This window comes from Myodes glareolus, chromosome 7, assembly GCF_982192425.1.
Source record: "Myodes glareolus chromosome 7, mMyoGla1.1, whole genome shotgun sequence".
NCBI lineage: Eukaryota > Metazoa > Chordata > Mammalia > Rodentia > Cricetidae > Myodes > Myodes glareolus.
The window spans coordinates 2,901,817-2,924,989 of NC_142032.1; the positions used below are offsets into that span (position 1 = coordinate 2,901,817).

The 23,173-nt window shown below is 42.3% G+C and overlaps 1 protein-coding gene across 1 annotated transcript; it reads right to left on the reverse strand.

Annotated features, from left to right (window-relative positions):
- Nucleotides 1-9,135: 9,135 nt before the first annotated feature.
- LOC125393473 (pancreatic triacylglycerol lipase) lies at nt 9,136-22,948 on the reverse strand. The gene is made up of 13 exons (XM_087907732.1): nt 22,838-22,948; nt 22,657-22,702; nt 21,339-21,493; nt 20,134-20,256; nt 19,071-19,205; nt 17,887-17,998; nt 16,381-16,500; nt 16,146-16,265; nt 15,331-15,449; nt 13,226-13,355; nt 12,686-12,794; nt 11,859-12,023; nt 9,136-9,259 (listed from the first exon to the last, which is right to left on the reverse strand). Exons 1-13 carry the CDS (start codon nt 22,838-22,840, stop codon nt 9,196-9,198), a joined length of 1,401 nt encoding a protein of 466 aa, XP_087763858.1. The 5' UTR covers nt 22,841-22,948; the 3' UTR covers nt 9,136-9,195.
- Nucleotides 22,949-23,173: the final 225 nt, after the last annotated feature.

The following is a 23,173-nucleotide window of genomic DNA, read 5'->3' on the forward strand; positions in this document are numbered from 1 at the left end:
TCAAACCTCTGTTTGATGTAGGGTTAGTGAAGATCTTTTCCCATTCTGTAGGCTGTTGTTTAGTCTTGTTGACCATGTCCTTTGCGTTACAGAAGCTTTTCAGTTTCAGGAGGTTCCATTTCTTAATTATTTCTCTCAGTGTCTGTGTTGCTGGGGTTATATTTCGGAAGTGGTCTCCTGTGCCAATGCATTCAAGTGTACTTCCTACTTTTTCTTCTATAAAGTTCAGTGTGGCTGGCTTTATGTTGAGATCTTTGATCCATTTGGACTTGAGTTTTGTGCATGGTGATAGATATGAGTCTATTTCCAGTCTTCTACATGTTGATATCCAGTTATGCCAGTTATGCATTTGTTAAATATGCTTTCTTTTCTTCATTTGATATTTTTTGATTCTTTGTCAAAAATCAGGTATTTGAAGGTGTGTGTATTAATAGTCAGGTCTTAAATTTGGTTCCATTGGTCCTCCTGTCTGTTTTTATGCCAATACCAGGCTGTTTTCAGTACTGTAGCTATTTAGTATAGTTTGAAGTCAGGGATTATGATGCCTCCAGAAGTTCTTTTATTGTACAGGATTGTTTTGGCTATCCTGGGTTTTTTTGCTTTTCCATATGAAGTAGAGTACCTTCTTTCAAGGTCTGTGAAGAATTTTCTGAGATTTTGATGGGCATTGCATTGAATCTGTAGATTACTTTTGGTAAGATTGCCATTTTTACTATGTTAATTCTACTTAACCAAGAGCATGGGAGATCTTTCCACTTTCTGGTGTCTTCTTCAATTTCTTTCTTCAAAGATTTAAAGTTCTTGTCATACAAGTCTTCCACTTGTTTGGTTAGAGTTACTCTGAGATATTTTATGCTATTTGTGGCTATTGTGAAGGGTGATGCTTCTCTGATTTCTTTCTCATCCCATTTACATCTGTGCACAGGAGGGCTACTGATTTTTTTTTAGTTAATCTTGTTTCCTGCTACATTACTGAAAGTGTTTATGAGTTGTAGAAGTTCCTTGGTAGAATTTTTGGGGTCGCTTATGTAAACTATCATATCATCAGCAAATAGTGAGAGTCTGATTTCCTCTTTTTGATTTGTATCCCTTTGATCTCCTTTTAGTGTTTTATTGCCCTAGCTAGTACCTCAAGAACTATGTTGAATAGATTTGGAGAGAGTGGACAACCTTGTCTTGTTCCTGATTTCAGTGGGATCACTGTGAGTTTCTCTTCATTTAGTTTGACGCTAGCTGTTGGCTTGCTGTATATTGCCTTTATTATATTTAGGTATGTTCTTTGTATCTCTGCTCTCTCCAAGACCTTTATCATGAAAGGATGTTGTATTTTGTCGAAAGCTTTTTCAGCATCTAATGAGATGATCACATGATTTTTATTTTTCAGCTTGTTTATATGGTGGATTACGTTGACGGATTTTCATATGTTGAACCATCCTGCATCTCTGGGATGAAGCCAACTTGATCATGATGGGTGATGGCTCTGGTGTTTTCTTGAATTCGATTTGCCAGTATTTTATTGAGTATTTTTGCATCAATGTTCATGAGTGAGATTGATCTGTAATTCTCTTTCTTAGTAATGTCTTTCTGTAGTTTGTGTATCGGGGTTACTATAGACTCATAGAAAGAGTTTGGCAATGTTCCTTCTGTTTCTATTGTGTGGAATAATTTGAGAAATATTGGTATTAGTTCTTCTTTGAAAACCTTGTAGAATTCTGAGCTGAAACAATCTGGTCCTGTTTTTTTATTTATTTTTATTTTTAATTTTTAATTTTTTGGAGACTTTTGATGACTGTTTCTATTTCTTCAGCAGTTATAGGTCTGTTTAATTTGCTTACCTGGTCTTGATTTAATTTTGGTATGTGATATTTATACAGAAAGTTGTCCATTTCCTTTAACTTTTCCAATTTTGTGTTGTACAGGTTTCGAAATATGACCTGATGATTCTCTGTATTTCCTCTGTGTCTGTGGTTCTGTCCCCCTTTTCAATTCTGATTTTGTTAATTTGGATATTCTCTCTCTGCCTTTTGGTTAGTTTGGATAAAGGCTTGTCTATTTTGTTGATTTTCTCTAAGAACCAACTCTTTGTCTCATTGATTCTTTGTATTGTTTTCTTTGTTTCTATTTTGTTGATTTCAGCTCTCAACTTGATTTTTTTCCTGCTGTCTAGTTCTCTTGGGTAAGTTTGCTTCTTTTTGTTCTAATGTTTTCAAATGTTCTGTTAATTCACTAGTGTAGGTTTTTTTCCAGCTTCTTTATGTAGGTATTTAGTGGTATTGCCTTTTCTCTTAACACTGCTTTTATTGTGACCCATAAATTGTGGTCATTATCATTGAATTTTAGAAAGTATTTAATTTCTCCCTTTATTTCTTCATTGACCCATTGATGATTCAGACAAACATTGTTTAATTTCCATGTGTTTGTGGGCTTTCTGGAATTAGTATTGCTATTGAATTTTAGTTTTAAGCCATAGTAATCTGATAAGAATCATGGGTTTATTCCATTTTTTTTTTGGTATCTGTTGAGGTTTGTTTTGTTACCAAGTATGTGATCAATTTTTAAGAAGGTTCCATGAGGTGCTGAGAAGAAGGTATATTCTTTTCTGTTTGAATGGAATATTCTATAGATGTCTGTTAAGTCCATTTGAGTCATAACATCTGTTAGTTCTCTTATTTCTCTGTTCATTTTTTTGTCTGACTGACCTGTCCAGTGGTGAGAGTGGAGTGTTGAAGTCTCCCATTATTAGTGTGTGGGGTTTAATATATTATTTAAGCTTTAGAAGTGTTTCTTTTACATATGAGGGTGCCCTTGTATTCCGGGCATAGATGTCCAGGATTGAGATTTCCTCTTGATGGATTTTTCCTGTGACTAATATGAAATGTCCTTCTTTGTCTCTTTTGATTAATTTTAGTTTGAAGTCTATTTTGTTAGATATTAGGTTAGCTATATCAGCTTGTTTCTTAGGTCCATTTAATTGGAATATTTTTCCCAACCCTTTACTCTGAGGCGATGTCTGTCTTTGAGGTTGAGGTGTGTTTCTGGTATGCAGAAGAAGGATGGATTCTGTTTTCGTATCCAATCTGTTATCCTGTGCCTTTTTATAGGTGAGCTGAGTCCATTTATATTAAGGGCTATTAATGACCAGTGATTGCTATCTCCTGTTAATTTTATTTTCACTGTTGGTGCTGTTAATTTGTGTGTTTTCCCCTTCTTTGGAATATGCTGCGATGAGACCATCAATTGTCTGTGTTTTTGTTGATATAGCCAACTTCCCTGGGTTGGAGTTTTCTTTCGAGTATTTTGTGTAGGGCTGGGCTTGTGGCTAGGTACTTGTTAAATCTGGTTTTGTCATGGAATATCTTGTTTTGTTCTTCTATGGTGATTGAAAGTTTTGCTGGATATAGTAGTCTGAGCTGGCATCCATGGTCTCTTAATGTCTGCATAATGCTTGACCTCAGCCTTCTGGTTTTCATTGTCTCCGTTGAAGTCAGGTGTAATTCTGATAGGTCTACATTTATATTTTACTTGGCCTTTTTCCTTTGCATCTCTTAATATTCTTTCTTCTAGTCTGTTTGGTGTTCTGTAAGCTTCTTGTATCTTCCTAGGCATATCTTTCTTTAGGTTGGGAACGTTTTCTTCCATGATTTTGTTAAAGATATTTTCTGTTCTTTTGAGATGAACTTCTTCTCCTTCTTCTATACCTATTATTCTTAATGATCTTTTCATGGTGTCCCATATTTTCTGGATATTTTGGGTTAAGCTTTTGTTAGATTTAATATTTTCTTTGACTGAGGAGTCTATTTCCTCGATTGTATCTTCAGTGCTTGAGATTCTCTCTTCCATCTCTTGTATTCGGCTGTTCATCCTTGTGTTTGTGGTTCCTGATCTTTTCCTCATGATTTCTGTTTTTATAATTCCCTCAGCTTGTGTTTTCTTTATTGTCTCTATTTCAGCTTTCAAATCTTGAATAGTTTCATTTATATGTTTGATTGTTTTTTCTTGGTTTTCTTTAAGGGATTTGCTGATGTCTTCCAATTTTTTGTTTGTCTTTTCCTCCATTTCTTTGATGGAGTTTCTCATTTCCTCTTTAAGAGTTTCAGACATTCTCTGGAAGTTATTTCTTAGGTCATTTTCTTCTGCTTCATCTATATTTGGTTGTTCTAGTCTTGCTGTTGTAGGGTCTTCAGGTTTTACTGCTGTTGTGTTGCTCTTTGTGATGTTACATGTGTTTTTACCTTTTCTGCTCATCTTTTCCTCTAAATGGTGTGACTGTCTGTGATTCTGTTGAATAATATTCTAGGTGCCAGTGAATCCAAGGTTCCTCGTGGTACAGTCAGTGCCATGGTTCTAGTTTTCCCATTGGTCACTCTGTGTTCCTGGAGGTCACTCAGCACTCCCAGGCTTTGCTCCACTCCCTTGGAGTTTGCTGTCTCAGGCCTGCTCTAGCCTACGCTGTTGGCTCTGACCTGTTTCTGTAACTGTCCCTGGTCTGGATCCTTTCCTGCAGAGGTCCCTGGCTTGAGGTTGGTTCACTAAAGGACTCTGGCTCTGATTTACCTCCTCAGAGTTCCCAGGCTCATTCAGACCCGCAGAGGGCCTGGCTCAGGCTTACTCCCTCAAAGGTCCCAGACTCAGGCTTGGATCAGCAGAGGTTTCTGGTTCCTGCCTATTCCCTTCAACATCCCAGACCAATACCCAGACCCACAGAAGTCCTGGCTCAGGCTTACTTCCCCAGAGGTCCCCAGACTCACACCTGGAACTGCAGAGATCTCTGGTTCCTGCCTACTCCCTCAGAGGTCCCAGATTCACACCCAGAACCACAGAGATCCTGGCTCAGGCCTAGTTCCTCAGAGGTCCTAGACTCAGGCCAAGACCCACAGGGGTCCTGACTTAGGTCTACTCCCTTAAAGGTCCAAGATTCACATCGGGACCCGCAAGTGTCTCTGTCTCTGGCCCACTCACTCAGTGGTTGCTCCCCATACCTATTATGTGGAGTTCAAGCCTAGATTTCTCCTGTTTACTCTCTCTGCCTGCCAGCCCCACCTATCCTTCTTCTGCCTCACTATTGACTCTTCAACTCTTTCTTTATTAGATCAATCAGGTGCCTTAGGCAGGCAAGATGAAGCAAATGCAACACATCTTTTCATAATTAAACAAATATAGCATAAACAATTATAGCACATATTTACAGTTAAAATAATATTCTACAACAGACTCCTAAGAATTCCACTAAGGTAGAAGGCCCTTGAATTTTGGCTGAATTTATTTTCCATCTTCTGATGTACATATGTGTTACTAATGAGTTCAAAGTTGTTGCCACCTCCTGCTTCCTTGCTCCAATCAGCAAAATGTCTTTAATATAGGGAACCAGTGTGACATTTTGTGGAAGCACAGATGATCAAGATCCCTTCCAAACAGCACAGGCCTGGAGAGATAAAACACCCTTGAGGTAAAACTTTTAAGGTAAACTGATAGCCTTGCCAATTGAAAGCAAATTGCTTCTTATGGTCTTTGTGGATAGATACTGGGAAAAAGGCATTTTCTAGGTCAATAGCTGCGTACTATGGACCAGGAGATGTGTTAATCTCGGTAAGGACACCACATGTACAGCAGCTGCAATTAGAGTCACCACTTAATTGAGTTTCCCATGGTCGATTGTCATTCTCTATGACCCATCTGTCTTCTGCACTGGCCAGATAGGAGAATTAAAGGATGACGTGATGGGAACTCCCCCATGCCCCCACATCTTTCAAGTCTTTTGTGGCATTAATTTCTGCAGTTCCTCCAGGGATGAGATACTGGCTTTTATTTACTATTTTCCCTGAGAGAGGAAACGCTAAAGGCTCCCATAATAGCTCTCACTCCACAGATCAGGGTAACAATGTGAGAATTCTGCCATCTTCTATTTATCTCAATTAGGCATTCTAGGCCTGGAGAAATAGTCACAGGATGAGCTTAGGAAACCCCTGGACCTACTGTGAGTTAGATTTCAGCCAAAACTTCAGTAGTCACATGACCTCCATAAGCCCCTACTTTAACTGGTGGTCCACAATGTTTTATCTGGGGGAGAAGGTCTCCTGGAGTCAGCACCAATTCAGAACCAGTATCCAATAGAATCCAGAAGGTCTGATTGTTACCTTTCCCCCACGGTATAGTTTTCCTTGTAAAGGGGCCATAGATTCCTCAAGCGAAGGACTGGAGAAAAGCTAACAGTAAAACTTTTAAGTACTTTATCAAGGGCCTTTCTCCAGGATTGTGGCCATCCCTTCATTGAAGGGTCTGCACACCCGCTCAAGTCTGGAAATTAGTTCATGGGCCAAGACTGCCTTTCGCCATGATCTTATGTAGGCTTTCTTTCGTTTGTCTGAGAATTTTTCTGTTTATACAGATCAAACAGAAACGCAGTAAGCTTCTTATCTATTTCATGGCTGGAAATACAATGATTAATTAGCAAGTACCAAGTCCCATAGGAGTTACGCCACCATAAAAATCACTTTGCCTGAGCTGACCATTATGGGTCAGGCCCTTATGGACATTTTTTTTTTGTCTGTGCTGCCCATTATGAATACTGCAATCACCTGTTTTTGGTAATTTAGTGCTGTCAGCTGATCCCTGCTACCTCAGGGCCCAGGTTAACCCCTTGCATTTAATTTGTCCCACAGAGCAGTAGCATCACCAACTCTAAGGTCTGACACACGGAAAAGGGTGTCAACAGAGCTCTTCAACTGTGCTGGTGCCCCTTCACCATTTTGTGTTTTATAGGATTAGTGAAGGGTGTATCTTCTGGGTCTTTCCATTGTAAAGGATTGGGTTTTGTACAATATACCCATTCTATCATTGCAATTTCCCTGGGCCTTAAAATCCCTCCATTAGCATGAGGCCAAGGGCTATCAGGAACCTCCAACTCCTTTTTATAAATGTCTTTTGATAAATGTTTTAGTTAGCTATTCACACTTTTGACAGCCTTTTTCTTTCAACTGTGAGGCCCTCCATGTTAAGCCTAGAATCTTCACTCAGAGGTCTCATATCAATAAACCCAGCCTGATCCAGTTTTGTGTTCCTTGCACCATTATCTCACACCCTTAAGACCCATTCCCACACATGTCCTCCAGACTTCTGCTTGAATGAATTCACAAACATGTTAATCTCTGTAGTAGTATAGTGTACCTCCTCCTGGACTACACTTTCTACCTTCCCACTCAGCCTGCTTAGCCTCAAGTCTGGTTGTAGGTCTAGAGCCAACTATTAGAGGGCCCTGAGGGACATGGGTGTTGTCTTACCTGGCATCTCATTCAGAAGGATTAGTTTTTGTAATCAAAGGCATAAAGGGAAATTTTTCAGGGAATGAGATGGAGTATAAATTCTGCTGAGAGTGGAGGGGATGCTTCCTCAGGCTAGACAAAGCCCTGAGAGTCTGAGGGTTCAAAGTTCTTAGCTTCAATAGGGGCCTCCCACACATGCCCACCCCGAATTACAGGATCCTATTCTTTACTAGTCAATGCCCTGACTTTAACTGCCAACACCTTCCAAGGTTGTGACATGAAGTCTCACTGTAATTTGACCAACCTCATCATATGTGGGCTTTGGTTTGATTTCCTGCAACTTGATAGATGATAGAGAGATAGAGAAGATAGATAGATAGATAGAGAGAGAGAGAGTGAGAGAGAGAGAGAGAGAGAATATGAGGACACCCAAAGAAAACTGTAAGGAATAAACATGGACTCTCAAATTCCTCAAATTCTACCAGTTTTCTTTTGGGTGTCCTCATATTCTCTCTCTCTCTCTCTCTCTCTCTCTCTCTCTCTCTCTGCCTCTGTCTCCCTTCTTGTCTTTTCTGTGAGTGTGTGTATGTATGTATGCACACATGCATGTGTACATCTATCATCTATCTATCTATCTTCTCTATCTCTCTATCATCTATCTATTATCTATCTGTCTATCTATCAATCTATCATCATGCTAGAAGAACTGAGGTAGAAATACTCCTCTAGAGTACTGGGGTTCGGGTACCAGTATGTAACACAGGAGTACTGAATCTGTCTAAACACTACTGAGTAGTATAACAGACCAAGAGAAAGTCATAGACAACCCCCTGTTGCAGCTAGAAAATATTAGTTTTCCCTTCGGTAGGTTCTCTCCTCACTTTGCTGATTGCTTCCTTTGCCACATCACAGATTTCATGTAACCACATGCATTAAGTATTACAATGACTCCCTGAGCTACTGCAATCACTCAGCAAGTCCTTGTCTGTGGCTGTGTATGGAAGTGTATCCACACAGCAGTTGCTGTACTTTGCTTCATTTTGAGTTGACATTTGTAGGTTGGAGGATAGGAATCCGGTTTCCATCTTGGGCAAGTAGACACCTAGTTTCCCTAGCACCATACGAAAAGTCTCCCTTTTCTCTAATGCTTTTTTTAGTCAAAGATTTTTATCAAAGATATCATTTGTCAAAGATTAGGTGGCCTTAGCAGTCTGTTGGTATACTGAAAGCTTTTGCCACAGTACTATACTATTTTTGCTTCCATGGTTCTATGTAATAACTCGAGGTCAGGTGTAAGTGATAAAATCTTTGTTAAACAACAAAGAGTTTGTCCAGAATATGAAGTTTCAGAATGAATGTGCTAAGAGGTGAGACTGGAATTCTAGGTGAAAGCCAGATTGAGAAGAACCCATAAAGACTATGGAATCAGAATTCTGTCCCTGGCCTTATGGAGCAGGATGCTTTGGTCTGTGCTTCTGGAAGAGGTTCTGGGAGAACCACAGCCAGAGAAACAAGACCATAGAAAAGATCAGACGTGTCTCAGAGTCCCATCCTCATCTCCTGTTCTGTTCCATTACTCCTGAGATGTCTGGCTAGAGAATGATGGAGAAAGTGGCTGAATCTATTACTGTCATCACAGGGCTACCACGAGGGAGATCCTTAGATCCTGAAGCTCGGTCTTAAATGGTCAAAATTGATTAATATTATTAATGGGGGGGCATGATGGTGCTATCATTTAAGTGATATTCCCAAACCCAAATGCACAGCAAATGTTTATAGTCAATCACGTATGGCTCTTCACAGCAACTGAGAATTGACGGTTTTACCCTCTCATCCGGAAGTTTCATTAGAATTAATCAACACTGACAGCAGAATGTATTGCTTTAATACTAGATTTTATTACAGTGGGACTCAGTAGTCACATGTCAGCAACCTCCTAACACGAAGAGAGTGTGAGCAGGACATCCTCCCTCACAGTTTCTCCACTACAGAAGTTGAACCTGAGGAAAGAAAACACAGAAGGGTGAGCTCTTCCTCATGCAAGGGCAGAGCTGGGCATGAGGGTAACCATGTCCCTTCGTCCACCTCCACACCCCTGCTCCAGCAGTCTGAGATGGACACAATCAGACGCTAGGATGCTGAAGGAGACCGAATCACTTCCCAACCTTACAAAATGATTGTAAACTTCATCTACAGAAAAGTTGTCAGTCACCCCCAAAGAACAAGACGTGTTCACGCCCCATATTATTCCAGACCACTGTTGGCAGTGTGTAACGGAGCTGTGGGAAGCAAAGCCGTGACGTTAGGAACTGGGACAGCGTGCTGACTGGGAGGCTTGGCTTCCAAAGAATTGTCACCAAACTACTTTCTAGAATGGCTGCATCATTTTCTATGCCGTGCACAGTGTCTGGGAGCTAGGATCCCCCTTGTCTCCAAACATGCTTGGTATTTTCCGTCTTTTTAAATTTAACTATTTAAATGCATTCACGGTGGCATTTATTGTTGTTTGCGCCATTCCAGTGAGAAAGAGTGCGAGTTTTCCTGTCCACCTTTGGATGTCTCTTTAAAACACATTTTAGATAAGCACAATTCAATTGGGTATTGATGTTTAAAACCCACTGTGCTGGTCTGTGTCTCCTCATCTTGGTGTGTTTTGACTACTGTCATTTAATAGAATTGTTGCTCCCGTCAGGTAAAAGGATGTCAATCGTCTTTGTGAGTTTTTGTTGTTGTTTGTTGTTCTGCTTTCTGTTCTCCTTGCCTCCTCACGCTCACGTTGAGTTCTTTTTTAATCTTGACTTTTAGCTTTTTTGTTACTTGGTTTGCCATAGCTCTTTATTCTTACATTGCTTACTTTAGAATTGGTAACACACACACACACACCTAACTCATTCCATTAACATATCAAGTGACAGTGTACCTATTCACATCTGGCACAGGGCCTTCCAGCAGATATCTTTCTGATTCTCCTCTCCTACCCTTTATGATGTTATCATATGCTGTGCTTATTCATATCCTACACCCTCCCTGCATACCAATATCAAATGCTGCACTTATACTATACTCTCCCCACACTCCATCATCAAATGCTGCACTCACACACACACACACACACACACACACACACACACATATCATGCCCTACCTCTCCATTATCATATGATATGCTTTTATATATACCCTCCTATCACCCCAATATTGTCATAAACATGTGCCATCTTCTCCGGACCTTTTCTGAACAAACTGAATGGATGTTGATAGCTATAATGATATCCTTATCTGTTATTCTAACATCCATACCAACTCAACTGAATGTTAATTTCATTGATTACTTTCCTCATTATGGGTTGTATTGAGCTACTGTTTGTGTAATCTGGAATGTTTGAGTTAAAGTCGGGTATTGGATTTTTATCTCGTTACTGCTACACAATTTTACTTCTTATTTGTGTTGTGGGATGTAATTATTCCAAGCCATTTCAAGTTTTGCTGAATCTAGCAAGAAATGGGACCTTACTAAGTACTCCACCCAATATCCATAAAATGCCAGGCTTCTTCAGTCTGCGTGGTAGAAACAGGGTCTAGTTACACCCCTGAAGAGAAATGGGCTCCATTCCAGTTCTTTTGAGTGGCTTGTTCCCTGGCCATGGCTGGTTTGTTCACCTATGTGAGGACACCAGACTGTGTCAAACGTACAAGGAGACTCCCTAGAACTCTACCGTGTCTCCCTGTAGCCCTGTCTTCTCTGGTAGATTGTACCACAAAGTCTTGCTGTTCGAGACCTCAATTCTTAGCTCCATCTCCTAAATGTTGAGAGCCCACACAACCCTGCCTGCACCACAGCTGAGAAAGCCTCTCAGGGCTGTGGGCTCAGGTGATTTTAAGGCACCTGACTTGGATTTTGATTTTCAGGCTTCACTGTCTACCATTACTCAAAGTTCAGTATCTTGAAAACTGTTGTCTATGTGTTTTGTGTGAAGTTTTGGTCATTTCCTTTGGCACCCAAGGAGCCTTGAACTCCACTTCTGGCAAGAACGATAGTCCTAGTGTTTTCAGAAAGGTAACCAAGCATTTGCCACCAGAAGAAACAGCACCTTGCACCAAAATGTAGGTACCACTCAAGGACGCCGGGACTGCCATGGATACCATCAGCGTGTCTGTTCTCCACTCTTGGTATTCCTTTGTGATCATCCACAGCTCAGGGCATGTCGGTCTCGGTAAACATGGAGAACTGATCTCTGAACCTCAGGCTTCACCAGGAAGACCTGTGCCACAGGGCAGTGTATAGCTGTCTTGTTCCTTGCTAAATGAGCAATTCCAGGCAATCTAAGTGGCAATTTGGCGAACCCTTGAAGTTTGGGGGGTGAGGCACACTCAAGCCACATGCATAGTCTGAATGGTCTGCCAAAGGAAACGTTCTCCCTCGTCTAAGGATCTATCAAAGTGACATTCCTAACATTCGGCACTGTCTTCTAAAGACATGCGAGGCCTCAGGAAGCAGAAGTGACAGGGACACGTGTATCTCGTGTCTCCTATGAGAGGTGTGAACTGTTTCAGTGTGAATAGACACTGTCAGGCCGTCTTACTTTGTTGATTACTTACACACTGCCATCGCTTCTTTCCACCGTGATCTTTGATGCTCCCACTCTGGGTAGAGTTGGGTTGATCACGTTGTTGTACCAAATAAATTTAACCTTCTGCACATCCCCGACGTCCACGCTGGAGTCGAATTCACTGACATGCGTAGTACCTGGCTGCAGAGAGCCCCTGGGAAGTTAAGAAGTCAACGAAATATTATGTGAACATGCATAAGTATGCCCAGAATGTATCATGCAAATAAATATACACACGCGTGCAAACATATGCATATGTTCTTAAAACCAGTTCACATTCCATTTTAATCTAAGCTGCTTGATAAAACATTTGTCGTTCAAGTGTCTGATGCAAATTTACACATATATTTGAACCTTGGGGTTCGTTTTTCTGCCAGAAACTCAGATTTATCTTAGTCATATTTTCTTTCACATGGACTCAAATGTGTCTTTGTCACAATGCTCATAGTCTAATAAATGACAGAATCATTATAAAAATCTCTTCTTTACCATTGTGTAGGGGGTAATTTTTTTATCCATTATAAGCCAAATGTCAGGCAGCAAAATTAACATGAGTGGTTTCCTCAGAAAATATCAGAAAAAAATTAAAAATACAGTTTTGAAATTTATTAAAATATAGTACTACAAGACAGTTTTCTTTTTGTTAGATGTGATATATGCTACATACATGTAATAGAGAAAAGGCATTAACCATGTGTGTGAGTTGTGATATATGTATGCTACATACATGTAATAGAGAAAAGGCTATTAACCATGTACGTGAGACGTTCTTAGTATGCTGAAAGCTAAGAAGCACCGAGCCATGTTTTTACTCACTTGAAAATCTCGTACTGCTGAGAGTTTCCTCCGTTTCCAAACAGGGAAACTAGAATGTGTCCAGTGACCTTCTGTCCAGAGAGGGTGACAGACACTTGATATCGCCAACCTGCATGGGAGACAACATTTATACACGGTCAGCTTTTGAGAAGAGGAACTGATGGCGGATTAGTAGCTACCCAATAGCTGTAGAATTTGAATATTGGATCGGATTGTTGGCAGTTTTCCTGGTGAACTGTCACGGCTGTTTCCTCAGTGTGGGGGTCAGGCGCTGGAAGTGCTGATGGAAAGACCATTTCTGGAGCTGATGAATGAGGCGTTTTTGTTTTGTTTTTGTTTTTCAAACCAAGAGTCTAAGAAGTTCATCTCATTTAAATTCTCGGCTAGGTCTGTAGCTCAGAGGTAGAGTGCTTTACTAGCGTTTACCAGACTCTGCATTTTATACCCAGAATTATCTATACCTCTCCCAAAGGAAAACATGACCACTTAATTAATATAATTAATTAAATAGAAACTTAATTAATAAAAATGAAAACTTACGTGCAAAGTTACTCTTGTCACCAGTGTTCAGATAAAATCTCTGATACAGTTCCTTTGTTTTCCCAGGGTATTTGTCAGCGTAGTGACCCATCTGTGGGCACACTCCGCCTGAGCATGGGAAGCACTTGTCCTGAAAGACCAAGGAAATGAGGACTGACAACGCTCTGACTGTCAATAGGGCACCATATTTCCCGACATGCTTTATAATTGAGTCAAAACTAATTCTGTCTCTGGTGGTAATGGTGGGGCAGTGAAAAGGTACGTGTCTCAGTGAAAGTAGTGAGTGCCTCTCACTGTCCACAGACCAAGCCTTCCATTTCATTGCTGAGTACACAAAAAATATAAAACCCACACCATAGGATAATTGGCATGTATGTGTTATGCTTTCCCCGTTGTCTCTGGAACTTTGTGTGTTCTACGACATTCACCCTCCTGCTAGGTGATTAGAATTTAGTTTAGAAAGGTAGCATAGGGAAGAACTAGAAACCATACTGTCTGCCAGGCACAACAGGATTATGTCAGAGGGTGACAGGCTCCAAATTCAGGCCTTTGTCCATTTCCTTTGCTTTCCATGGCATGTTCATATTCTCAGAACCTGAGTGTAGAGATAAAATGACCCTGGGTCTCCCAGGGTGGAGATAAAATGACCCAATTGGTCTTTAAGACTTAGCCAGGCAGTTGGCATCTAAAGAAGACAGGTACAGGGAAATGCTCTCCTCAGCCTGGGGTGATGGTAAAAAGGAGAGAGCACAAACAACGGAATTGGGAGGACGGCCCAATTCCCACTCTGGAGGGTGGGCTCCTCCACAAGAGGAATCATGGAGGACTTCTCAATCAGAAGATTAGATGATGGGTCAGAAGGAGTCTCTGGTTTGGACACCGGCAAGCTAAGGAGAGATTAGGACAGCTGGGGCGAAATGCCCTAGGCATTTCCCAAGAAGAGTGCAAAAGTCCCAGACTTTATCTCCGAGTGTGCTCATCCCTAAGACAGGGATGTAGCCTGGATTCCGAAGGAACCAGGAGACCGCAGCCCTTACTCTGCCAATCAAACACTTGGTTGGGCCGTCAGTAGTTTGATGGGCCCTCACCAGACTGAATGGAAGCATAGTGTCCAAAGGCGGAGGAGCGTAGTTGAACCAGGCTACTTTTGTTACAAGGAACCTAAACATGTCGGATCATTTGTTTACAGGAAGATAAAGCTAACCTCAGACTGGGGATGGGGTGGGGTTGGTGCTCAACTTTTACTGTTTAGAAAACTTATATGTGAACAAAATGTGTTCCCCTCTCCCATATTTTGATTAGCATGTTTTTGTTGTTGTTGTTCTGGGCTGAGCACTTAACACGTGATTGATTTCTTTACCAGGAACATTGAGTCTGGCATCATCACATTTCTAGATAAAGAAAAAATCTTAGGGAAACAAAATGCTTTGCCCAATGTCATTCAAGCCCTTGTTCTTAATACCTAAGGCATCTCTCTCTAGTGTTTGTGACTTACCTGGAACATTGATTGCTTGAAATTTTCTATGTTACATGGCAGTGATTTAAAACTTTTGATTAAAATGAAGAAAGCTATAGTGAAAAGTCAACTTTCTAAAACCTAAGTCAATAGAAATGCCATGTTCACGATTACATGGAAGAAGTCAACCTGGATATAAACCGTGACCAAACTGAAAACGACCGATGAATGTACGGCTGCCAAGGCATATCCATATGTCCGTAATTATAATTTAAAGATCAGCATTTAAATAAAATCTTCCATGCTCATCATCAGCCTCTAGACAGGGCTTTCAGATAGCTACAGACTTGAGTTTTATGTGTTTGTTTAGGATTCCTCACCCCCCACGTCTGAACATTTATTACCTGAGACAGAGGAAAGTTAGAGAAATGCTAAGTAAGGCATTGCTCTAAATCCCTGGGATGCTTTCCTGCTTTCCTGCTACTGAAATGTTGTTAACATCCCAAATGCACAACTGTTAGTGGTCACCAGCAGTGACATCGTCACAGGGGGTCCAGCGACAGAGCACAGGCACCGCTGGCTCTCCAGTAATGAGGGGGACAAACTAAAACATCCGATGAAATCCACAGGGAAGATGGGAGCCACTCACTGCAGCGAAGACGTTGTAGGAGGTGCAGGAGAAGCCGGCGAAGCCCGTGGGGTTGACGATGCTGTCGGAGTAGTACTTGTAGCTTCTCAGGTGGTTGCAGGCAGCGAAGTTCCGTGTTCCTGTGGGGTCAGGCGTGACATCAGCGTCACACGTTACTTCCCTAAGTCATGCTATGCTGAGAGCACGGATGCCATAGTCAGCGATCTAGTCAGGGCAAGCTCATGGAGGTCACAACACAGAACAGTTTGTGAAGTCTATGTACCATGTGAGATAAGAAACTAAACACACTTTAGAATCATAATAGTTACTAAGCAAAATGGAAAAGCAACTTGAGAAGGGGGAAAGTCTGGTTCATATAGACAGATAGATATGTAGTAAGATCCCTGAACTAGGCCTCTCAGAACTGAATTGCAAGGAAAGCTAGGAGCCCTTGCTGCGTCTGCAGAGGACCCAGGTTCGGTAACCAGCATCCACAGCGGGGGGTGGCTCACAACCTCTTGTAACTCCAGTTCCAGGGCATCCGAATATTTTTGACTTCCACATGCACCGAGCAGGCACATATGTGATGCCCTTAAACATATACCGGCAAAACACCTATAAAAAGTAACTCTTTTTAAAAGTAAGGAAAAAGTTGGGTTGCAAATACAATGTCTGCCCAAGTTTCCCATGCCCACTTGTCACAGTGACAAGTGACAGTCTCACGCCACAGGAACACAACAGAAGACCCTTCGATCAATCCCAAAGCGGCGAGCAAGTCTAACAATGAGAAACAGGAACTTTCACAGGGGAAGTCTTTGTGCCCACAATAGCTTTACCTTCCCAGATTCCATCGATGTCAATGATTTGGGAAAGAATATTCTTCTCGCATCCAGGCATCTCCACTCCTCCATTTGGGAAGAAATCAAGGTGACCCACAGTTTGGCTCATTCCAAATCCTGGAGATTTTTAAAAAATAATGGAAGTTTCTAATACTGTATGATCAAGGAGGCCCTGTCAAATATTCTAATGCCGAGATTAATATCTTCCAGGAGACACACTGGAGAAGCTCACCTAAGTTGGGAATCATGGGACCAGCATCTGTATGAATGGCATCCACAAACTGAGCATCACTGGGGTCCAGTCGGACTTCTTCAGGTGTATCCTGGAAGTGAGGTTCAGCTGGGTCCAGCCCTGGAGCAAAAAGGAGGTGTCATCAGTTACATCAGTTACTCAGTATCCAGAGTCACCCCCTCCATCAAGAACCGGCTGTGATGGTGGGGTGCGCATGAGGACTACTGTGAGTGCGCATGGAACTACGGTGGGGTGCGCTTGAGACTATGTAGGGTGCTCATGAGACTACGGTGGGGTGCACATGAGACTACGGTGGTGTGCACATGAGACTACGGTGGTGTGCACATGAGAGTACAATGGGGTGCGCATGGGACTACGGTGGGGGTGCGCATGGGACTACGGTGGGGTGCGCATGAGACTATGGTGGGGTGCACATGAGACTACGGGGGGGTGCACATGAGACTACTGTGAGTGCACATGAGAGAGGTGATGCATTCCCTGGCTGTACCAGGATTTGCCTCTGTTCGTGGATGTTTAACTCCATCAAGAACCCTGATCATTAGCAACAGTTTCCATCAAATGGCTGACCCCAGGCGCCACTGAACTAATTTCTTCAGGCTTAAGATTTCCATGAATTCTAATCTTCTAGGAAGGCAGAGGCTTTCTGTGATTGAGTCCATGGTCTGGCATGGTACAGCACCTGGCAGAACAGGCTGTGTTAGCCAATTGTAAACTATGGGAAAGAGTGTTCTGGAAGAACATTTTTTAAATAAATCAATGAGGACTGTTCCCATTAATCCAAATGCAACCAGCTTTTCCAAAACACAGAACAAGAGAATTGTCAGGTCCGCAGAAAAAGTTGGAAGATAGAGCAGGAAACTGGTTGCTCCCTGAAGTAGCCATGTCTCAGATCAGGACAGCAATAGCTTCCTCTTCCTTGTCAGGTTGCCCGAGCCTGTGGCCCACCGGCCTAATGCAGCCAGCCTGCAGCTGAGAACGGCGTTTGGAATCTCTTTAGCAGGACCCTGAACTGGAAGCCCAGAGAGCTCGACCACCTGTCTCCTCCCCCAGCAATGGGGTTGTAGTTGCCAAGGCTGAGGTTTGTTATCCACTAGTGTTAGAGCAGAATTCAATTAATTATACACAAACTCTACAAATTTAAGTCTACTGTTACTTATGATATTCATTAAAGAAACTAATTTTGCGAACATCTGAAAACTGGGGAAAGGCATAGTGTTTTTTGTGTTCCTAAATCAAGATATATATATATATATATATATATATATATATATATATATATATATATATATATAAAACAATGTGGTGATGGCCAAAGATTGAAAGTGAGGAAACAGCTTACGGGTCACAGTGGACTGGGCTCTGAGTACTTGGCATTGTGGTTCTGTGGTTCAGAAAGTGTGTGAAGTTCAGAGCAGACCCACCAGTTCCCTCCCTGGGGTCCCCACAGAGAGTACATATGGTCTAATCATCTGGCATTGGACTAACCTGTGATTCTCCCCATGGCACCGAATGTCCTCTTTCCAGCTTCCCCAGCAATGTGGGAACCCAGGCTGTGGCCAATGAGGTGGACATTGCTAAGTGAGTATCCGAGTTCAGACTGTTGAAAGGGAAGCCTCATTAAAATGTTTTCAAGTCATACCAAACGCCAGGTGGCCAAAAAGGACCACCTCCAAACCTTGGTTTCTAAGAAGACGCCACCCCCTACCCCCACAGTCACTAGAAAGAGATGGAAAAGACCTTCCTCTAGGTCTAGAATCCTAGCCTGTTTTTCTGCCGAGAGAAAGCCCCTGAAGGATTTTGTGTGTCACAGTCAGAGAGGGTGATACAGGAAGTCGGACCAGAAGTCCATGAGGCCATTGCTCGAGCGCATTAGAGTTTGCCATCTCTCTACGGCCTGCTCAGACTAGCTCCTTGTCATTGTGCTTCTGCCCAATAAAACAAAGGAAAACTGGGGAGACGACTCAGTTAGTGAAGCACAAGGTTCCAAATTAGGGTCCCCGACACCTCTGTCCAAAATGGGTGTCTGTAACCCCAGCGCTAGAGAGACAGAGGCAGGCAGGTCCTCCGAACCCAATCCTTCTGGTGTCGTAGAACTGACAGGTCCCATGTTCAGGGAGAGGCTGCTTCAACAAAATAGTGTATGGCAATCCAGGAAGACACTCCTCACACAGATGCACAAACATGTGTGCACACTCACATGAACATATCCACCTCACAGATACACATACACAGCCTCCCACACACACAAATAAGTAAGACAAAAAATTAAACATAAGCGTGTGGCTGATCTCGCCATATGAAATTGATAATGAAGGTCAAAATTAAAACAACCCCTGACAGTTTGGTGCTGTAATTCATCAGATGAGTGTCCCCCAGGCTCCATGCCAAGAACTAAACTAAAAATGCTGACAGAATTCAGGTGATATCACCTACCTCATTGCTTAAGTTCATTTAGTTAAAAATAAAAACTAGTTATTGAATTGAATAGGTTATTGATGAAGCCTGAATCAAGATGGGGAGAGCTCATCTCTAATCAAATTGGGAATATGATCTTGTTTAGATGTGTCCTTCTCCATTATCATCCCCACCATCACTTCCATGGTTTTGTTCTGGAAGGGGAAGCCAGGGAGCATTGCCTAAGAGCATTGATGTAACCCAGGATCAGTTACCTGAAGGAGGTTAGCCAAATATGCCACTTGTGCGCCTACCACCCGAACATTCTGGGTGGCCTGGGTATATGTTGTTCGGGAACCGCCCTTCCAGTCCACACAGATGCAGTTCACGCTCTCCACCTTGAACATATTCTGATGGGAAAGACACAAGTAGCGGTCAAACAATCCAGGTCCCTTATACACTACAGAATAACACATTTGAAGAGTTGGCAAATTCTCGTCTTGACCTGCGTAGTAGCTGCGGCATTAACCCCAAAGCTATGACCAGAACCCTAGTCTTTAATGAGTATGGAGTCCTTCCCCAAGTCCAGCACTGGCTCCAGACCAGGCGTGGCCCCATGTAGGAACTGGATTCTTGAGGTTTCTACTGCAACAGATACATAGAAATGTAATATAGAGAAAAATATTGGACATTAGGGGTCTGTACTTAATGGAATGCTACTGGAAAGCAGCTTCTCTGGCTAAAAGCCTGAAATATCTCTGCATTAGTTGCTAAATAACTATATCCTGGAGCCACTACATACCTCTCTACCCTATACCCCTGATGTGGGATGTCCTTCTGTATATGTGCTGCTTTTATTGGTTAATAAATAAACTGCTTTGGCCTATGGCAGGGCAGAATAAAGCCAGGCAGGAAATCTGAACAGAGCTATAGAGAAAGAGTAGGTGGAGTCAAGGAGACACCAAGTAGCTGCTGAAGGAGAGATACCGCCAGAACCTTATAGGTAGGCCACAGCCGTGTGGTGATACGTAGATTACTAGAAATGGGTTGATGTAAGAGCTAGCTAGGAATATGCCTCAGCTAATGGCCAAACAGTGTTGTAATTAATATAGTTTCTGTGTGATTATTCAGGTCTTGGCGGCCAGGAAATGAATGAGCAGTTTCTGTTTATATATCCCAACTGTCCCAAATGCTTGTACCCACCACTAACTCCTCCACCCCTACCCTACCCTCAGCTCTAGGCTCAGGAATTCTCAGACTCCAGTGTGGTGGTGACCATCTTAGTTCAGTGTGCTGCTGATTTCGAATATACTTCCTTAGAAAAGTGACATATCTCACCTTGCACATGTCAGATAGCCAGCTTTCCTCTCCCTTGTCGATGAAGCCATGGATGATAAAGCGGGTTTTTCTGTTTGTTTTGAAATTGGAGTTCCTGATGGTTGCTGCATCCGCAGTGATTAGCTGTTTGGGATGGAAAAGTGTTTTGGGGTCAAGTTTCTTCTAGTAGCCTTTAGGATCATTTATGTGTGGATGGAGACAGTAGATAGGATTCTAGGAAGCCATTCACAGTCACCCCCAAGTTGCTCACTTGTAGCTGTTTGGCTCAGACACAGTGTCTCCCACATTGCTTGTCATTAAGATCTTCAGTGGAAGTCTTTGTCCATATGCCTGTTTATGTTAGCGTATAATCTACTCAGCTTTGGGAGATGTGTATATATTCTAATATTCCTCCAGGTATGAAGGAGTTATTGCTCAATAAACCCAGTGTAGGCTGAAAACATTGTAAGTGGGTTTTGTGTGTGTGTGTGTGTGTGTGTGTGTGTGTGTGTGTGTTTTTCAGGGTCTTGTGCAGACCGAGTGACTTCGACTCACAAAGTAGCTGAGGGTGGCCTTGAACTCCTGAATCAGTCTCTACCTTTCAGGTGCTAGGATTAAAACTGATGCCATACCTGATTGGAAAGTATTATACGTTGGAACTCTATGGTGATTACCTAACATAGTTTCTATCACCGCTTCACCCCATATAGAGCAGCCGGTCATTCACGTTCATGATGGGCGCAAAACTGCAAGCGCTGGTTCCTTGTTGCTCCTTCCTGCGGCTACAGCTCAGATATTGCTAGTCCAGAAGCTTCTACTGAAGACCTAGCACCTTCCAATCAAATCCTGTTAACTCGAACCGTCTTAAGTGGATTCCTGTGTGTCTGTACTATACTAGGGAATCGTATTTAAAATACACAAATAAAATATAACATTCTTTATTATAATATATATTAGCATGCATATTACATAAGCATGCATAATTATTCCATTCCTGCATATGTAATTAATTTTAGATTGTTTCACTGGGGATAGGACAGAAAAAATAAGAATTGAATGGCCATTTATAAATTAAGTTTTTAAATAGTACTTAATCTGACTGCTCTAAAAGTTGAAAAAATACACAAATTTCACTGTTTGTTGTATTCTTGTTGGAAGGCTTGGATATTTGTGTTAGGTGCATAAAGCACAGGAAACTGAGTCCAGAGAATGATCGCCATTCCTACCTGGAAGTTGTCTGGGTTCTCGTTGGTGTACAGGAGAAAGCGGGTGTTGATCTTTGATGGGCTCCAGGGCAGAGCTTTCAGGGGTCTCTCTGAAGTTCCTGACCACGGAGCACTGTCACTGAAGCAGCCAAGCTTATCATAGCAGACTTCCTCTCCTGAAATCACCCACAGACATTTTAAAGATGTTCCTTCAACTTTCCTAATGTTCAATCAACCAATGTAAGCTGGACTGTATCTTACAGCAGAGTTTCCTCTGCTTTCTCAAACACCCCTCTTGCTCAGTCACCGAGCAGCTGTTGGCAACGGTGGCTCTGTGACAGACAGGCTATCGCCTGCCCTTCTGCCTCAGAGACCACGTCACTCCCCTCAGACTTCTGCTCAGCATCGGTTAAGAACTTATTTTAGCTATTTGACCCAGATATAATTAATCTTTGGCCTTTGATACCTAGATATGGGGTGATCCTTTGTCCCAGGAACTGGTGATAGGCATGTTTGTGGAGGTTCTCAACTCCGAGTAGCTTAGCTACCTCTTAGCTTTATACTTTGGGGTGAGGAATTTTAAGTTTTATGCAAGGGTCAAACTTTGTATCTTCACCTAGGCTGACCTGTGTTTGAGCCATCCTGGATTTCTGAGATGTAGAAGGGACTCTAAGCATAAGAAACATCAGTGATTTGACGGCTGTTGTCTCGCAAGCTGCTCCGTGTAGGGACGACTCAAAGAAGAGCTTGGGAGCAATACGAAAACAAAGCTAATGGGAGCACGAGTAACAGCTGTCATGAGGGCTGTGTTTCTCTGAATTTTACTATGTGCCGGACGCTGAACACAATGATTTACTCTTACTGAAGCCCCATAATCATTCCAGAAGAAAGATGTCACCACACCCATTTCAACCACACATATTGTGAAGTTTGCAGGGTTTCGGGGTTTTGTTTAGTGTTACAGAGTTGTAGGTGATAAACTTAGGTTCAGAAGCCTCCCTTGGCCTCAGAGGGTCCTGGTGCAGAAAATAAATATTTTAGTTAGACTGGAAGATCAGATTAACTGTGCATTTATAGTGCAATGTCATATGTGATTTGTCGGCACTATTATTTGTCTGAGAACAAATGGAAACGAGCATTGGGAATTTGTACCTCACATTACTCCAAGCTCTGCTTCTCTTAACCCCATGTTAAACTCAATTTATTCCTAATCTCCCTTAATCCTACATTTCCATTAACTAAGTCCTCATCCTCCTCATGGCTCAAACCCAGCTGTCATGGTCATCGGGGAAGAACCGCACACTGAGCCTCTCCCATCTCCACACACATCTTTTCTTACCAGCTACTGCTCCCAGGAGCACAGCAAATGTCCACAGCGGCAGCATCTGCACAGAAGTAAAAACATGGCTGAGTCTGAAGAACTCAGGTTTCAAAACATTGACATAATCACGTTCACTCAGACTTGTGGGGAAATGGGGGCACTCTAATGAATCAGTCTCAAAATCGTGTTCCTGACTCACCATGGCGGATCCGTCAGGTTCCACGGACAACAGGGGAAAGCTGAGATGTTCTCTTATAGGAGAGCCTTATCTTTCTAAGCAGTGTCATGGAAAAGTGGCAGGAGAAGGGAGAGGTTCCAAGGACATATTTCTAATTTTAATCACAGATAAGCCCGGGTTGGTAGAGTAGGTTGTGTTCCAAGGTGTTCGTGGGAAGGTGAGAAAGTGCTCGATGTGGAATGTTCTCGACTGGTGTGCTCATGGACCGCCCAGAACCACTGTTTTTGCATTGCTCCTGTGAACAGTCTCTTGTTCTCTCCCTTGTTTGCTCAGCATTCTCTGTAGATCTATGGACGT

Coding starts and splice junctions, on each gene's coding strand:
- LOC125393473 (XM_087907732.1), bottom strand. Junction 12,024..12,685: donor CAGCAGTACGAGATTTTCAA/GTGAGTAAAAAC, acceptor TTAACTTCCCAG/GGGCTCTCTGCAGCCAGGTA. Junction 9,260..11,858: donor GAAAGAAGCGATGGCAGTGT/GTAAGTAATCAA, acceptor TTCTTTCCTCAG/GTTCAACTTCTGTAGTGGAG.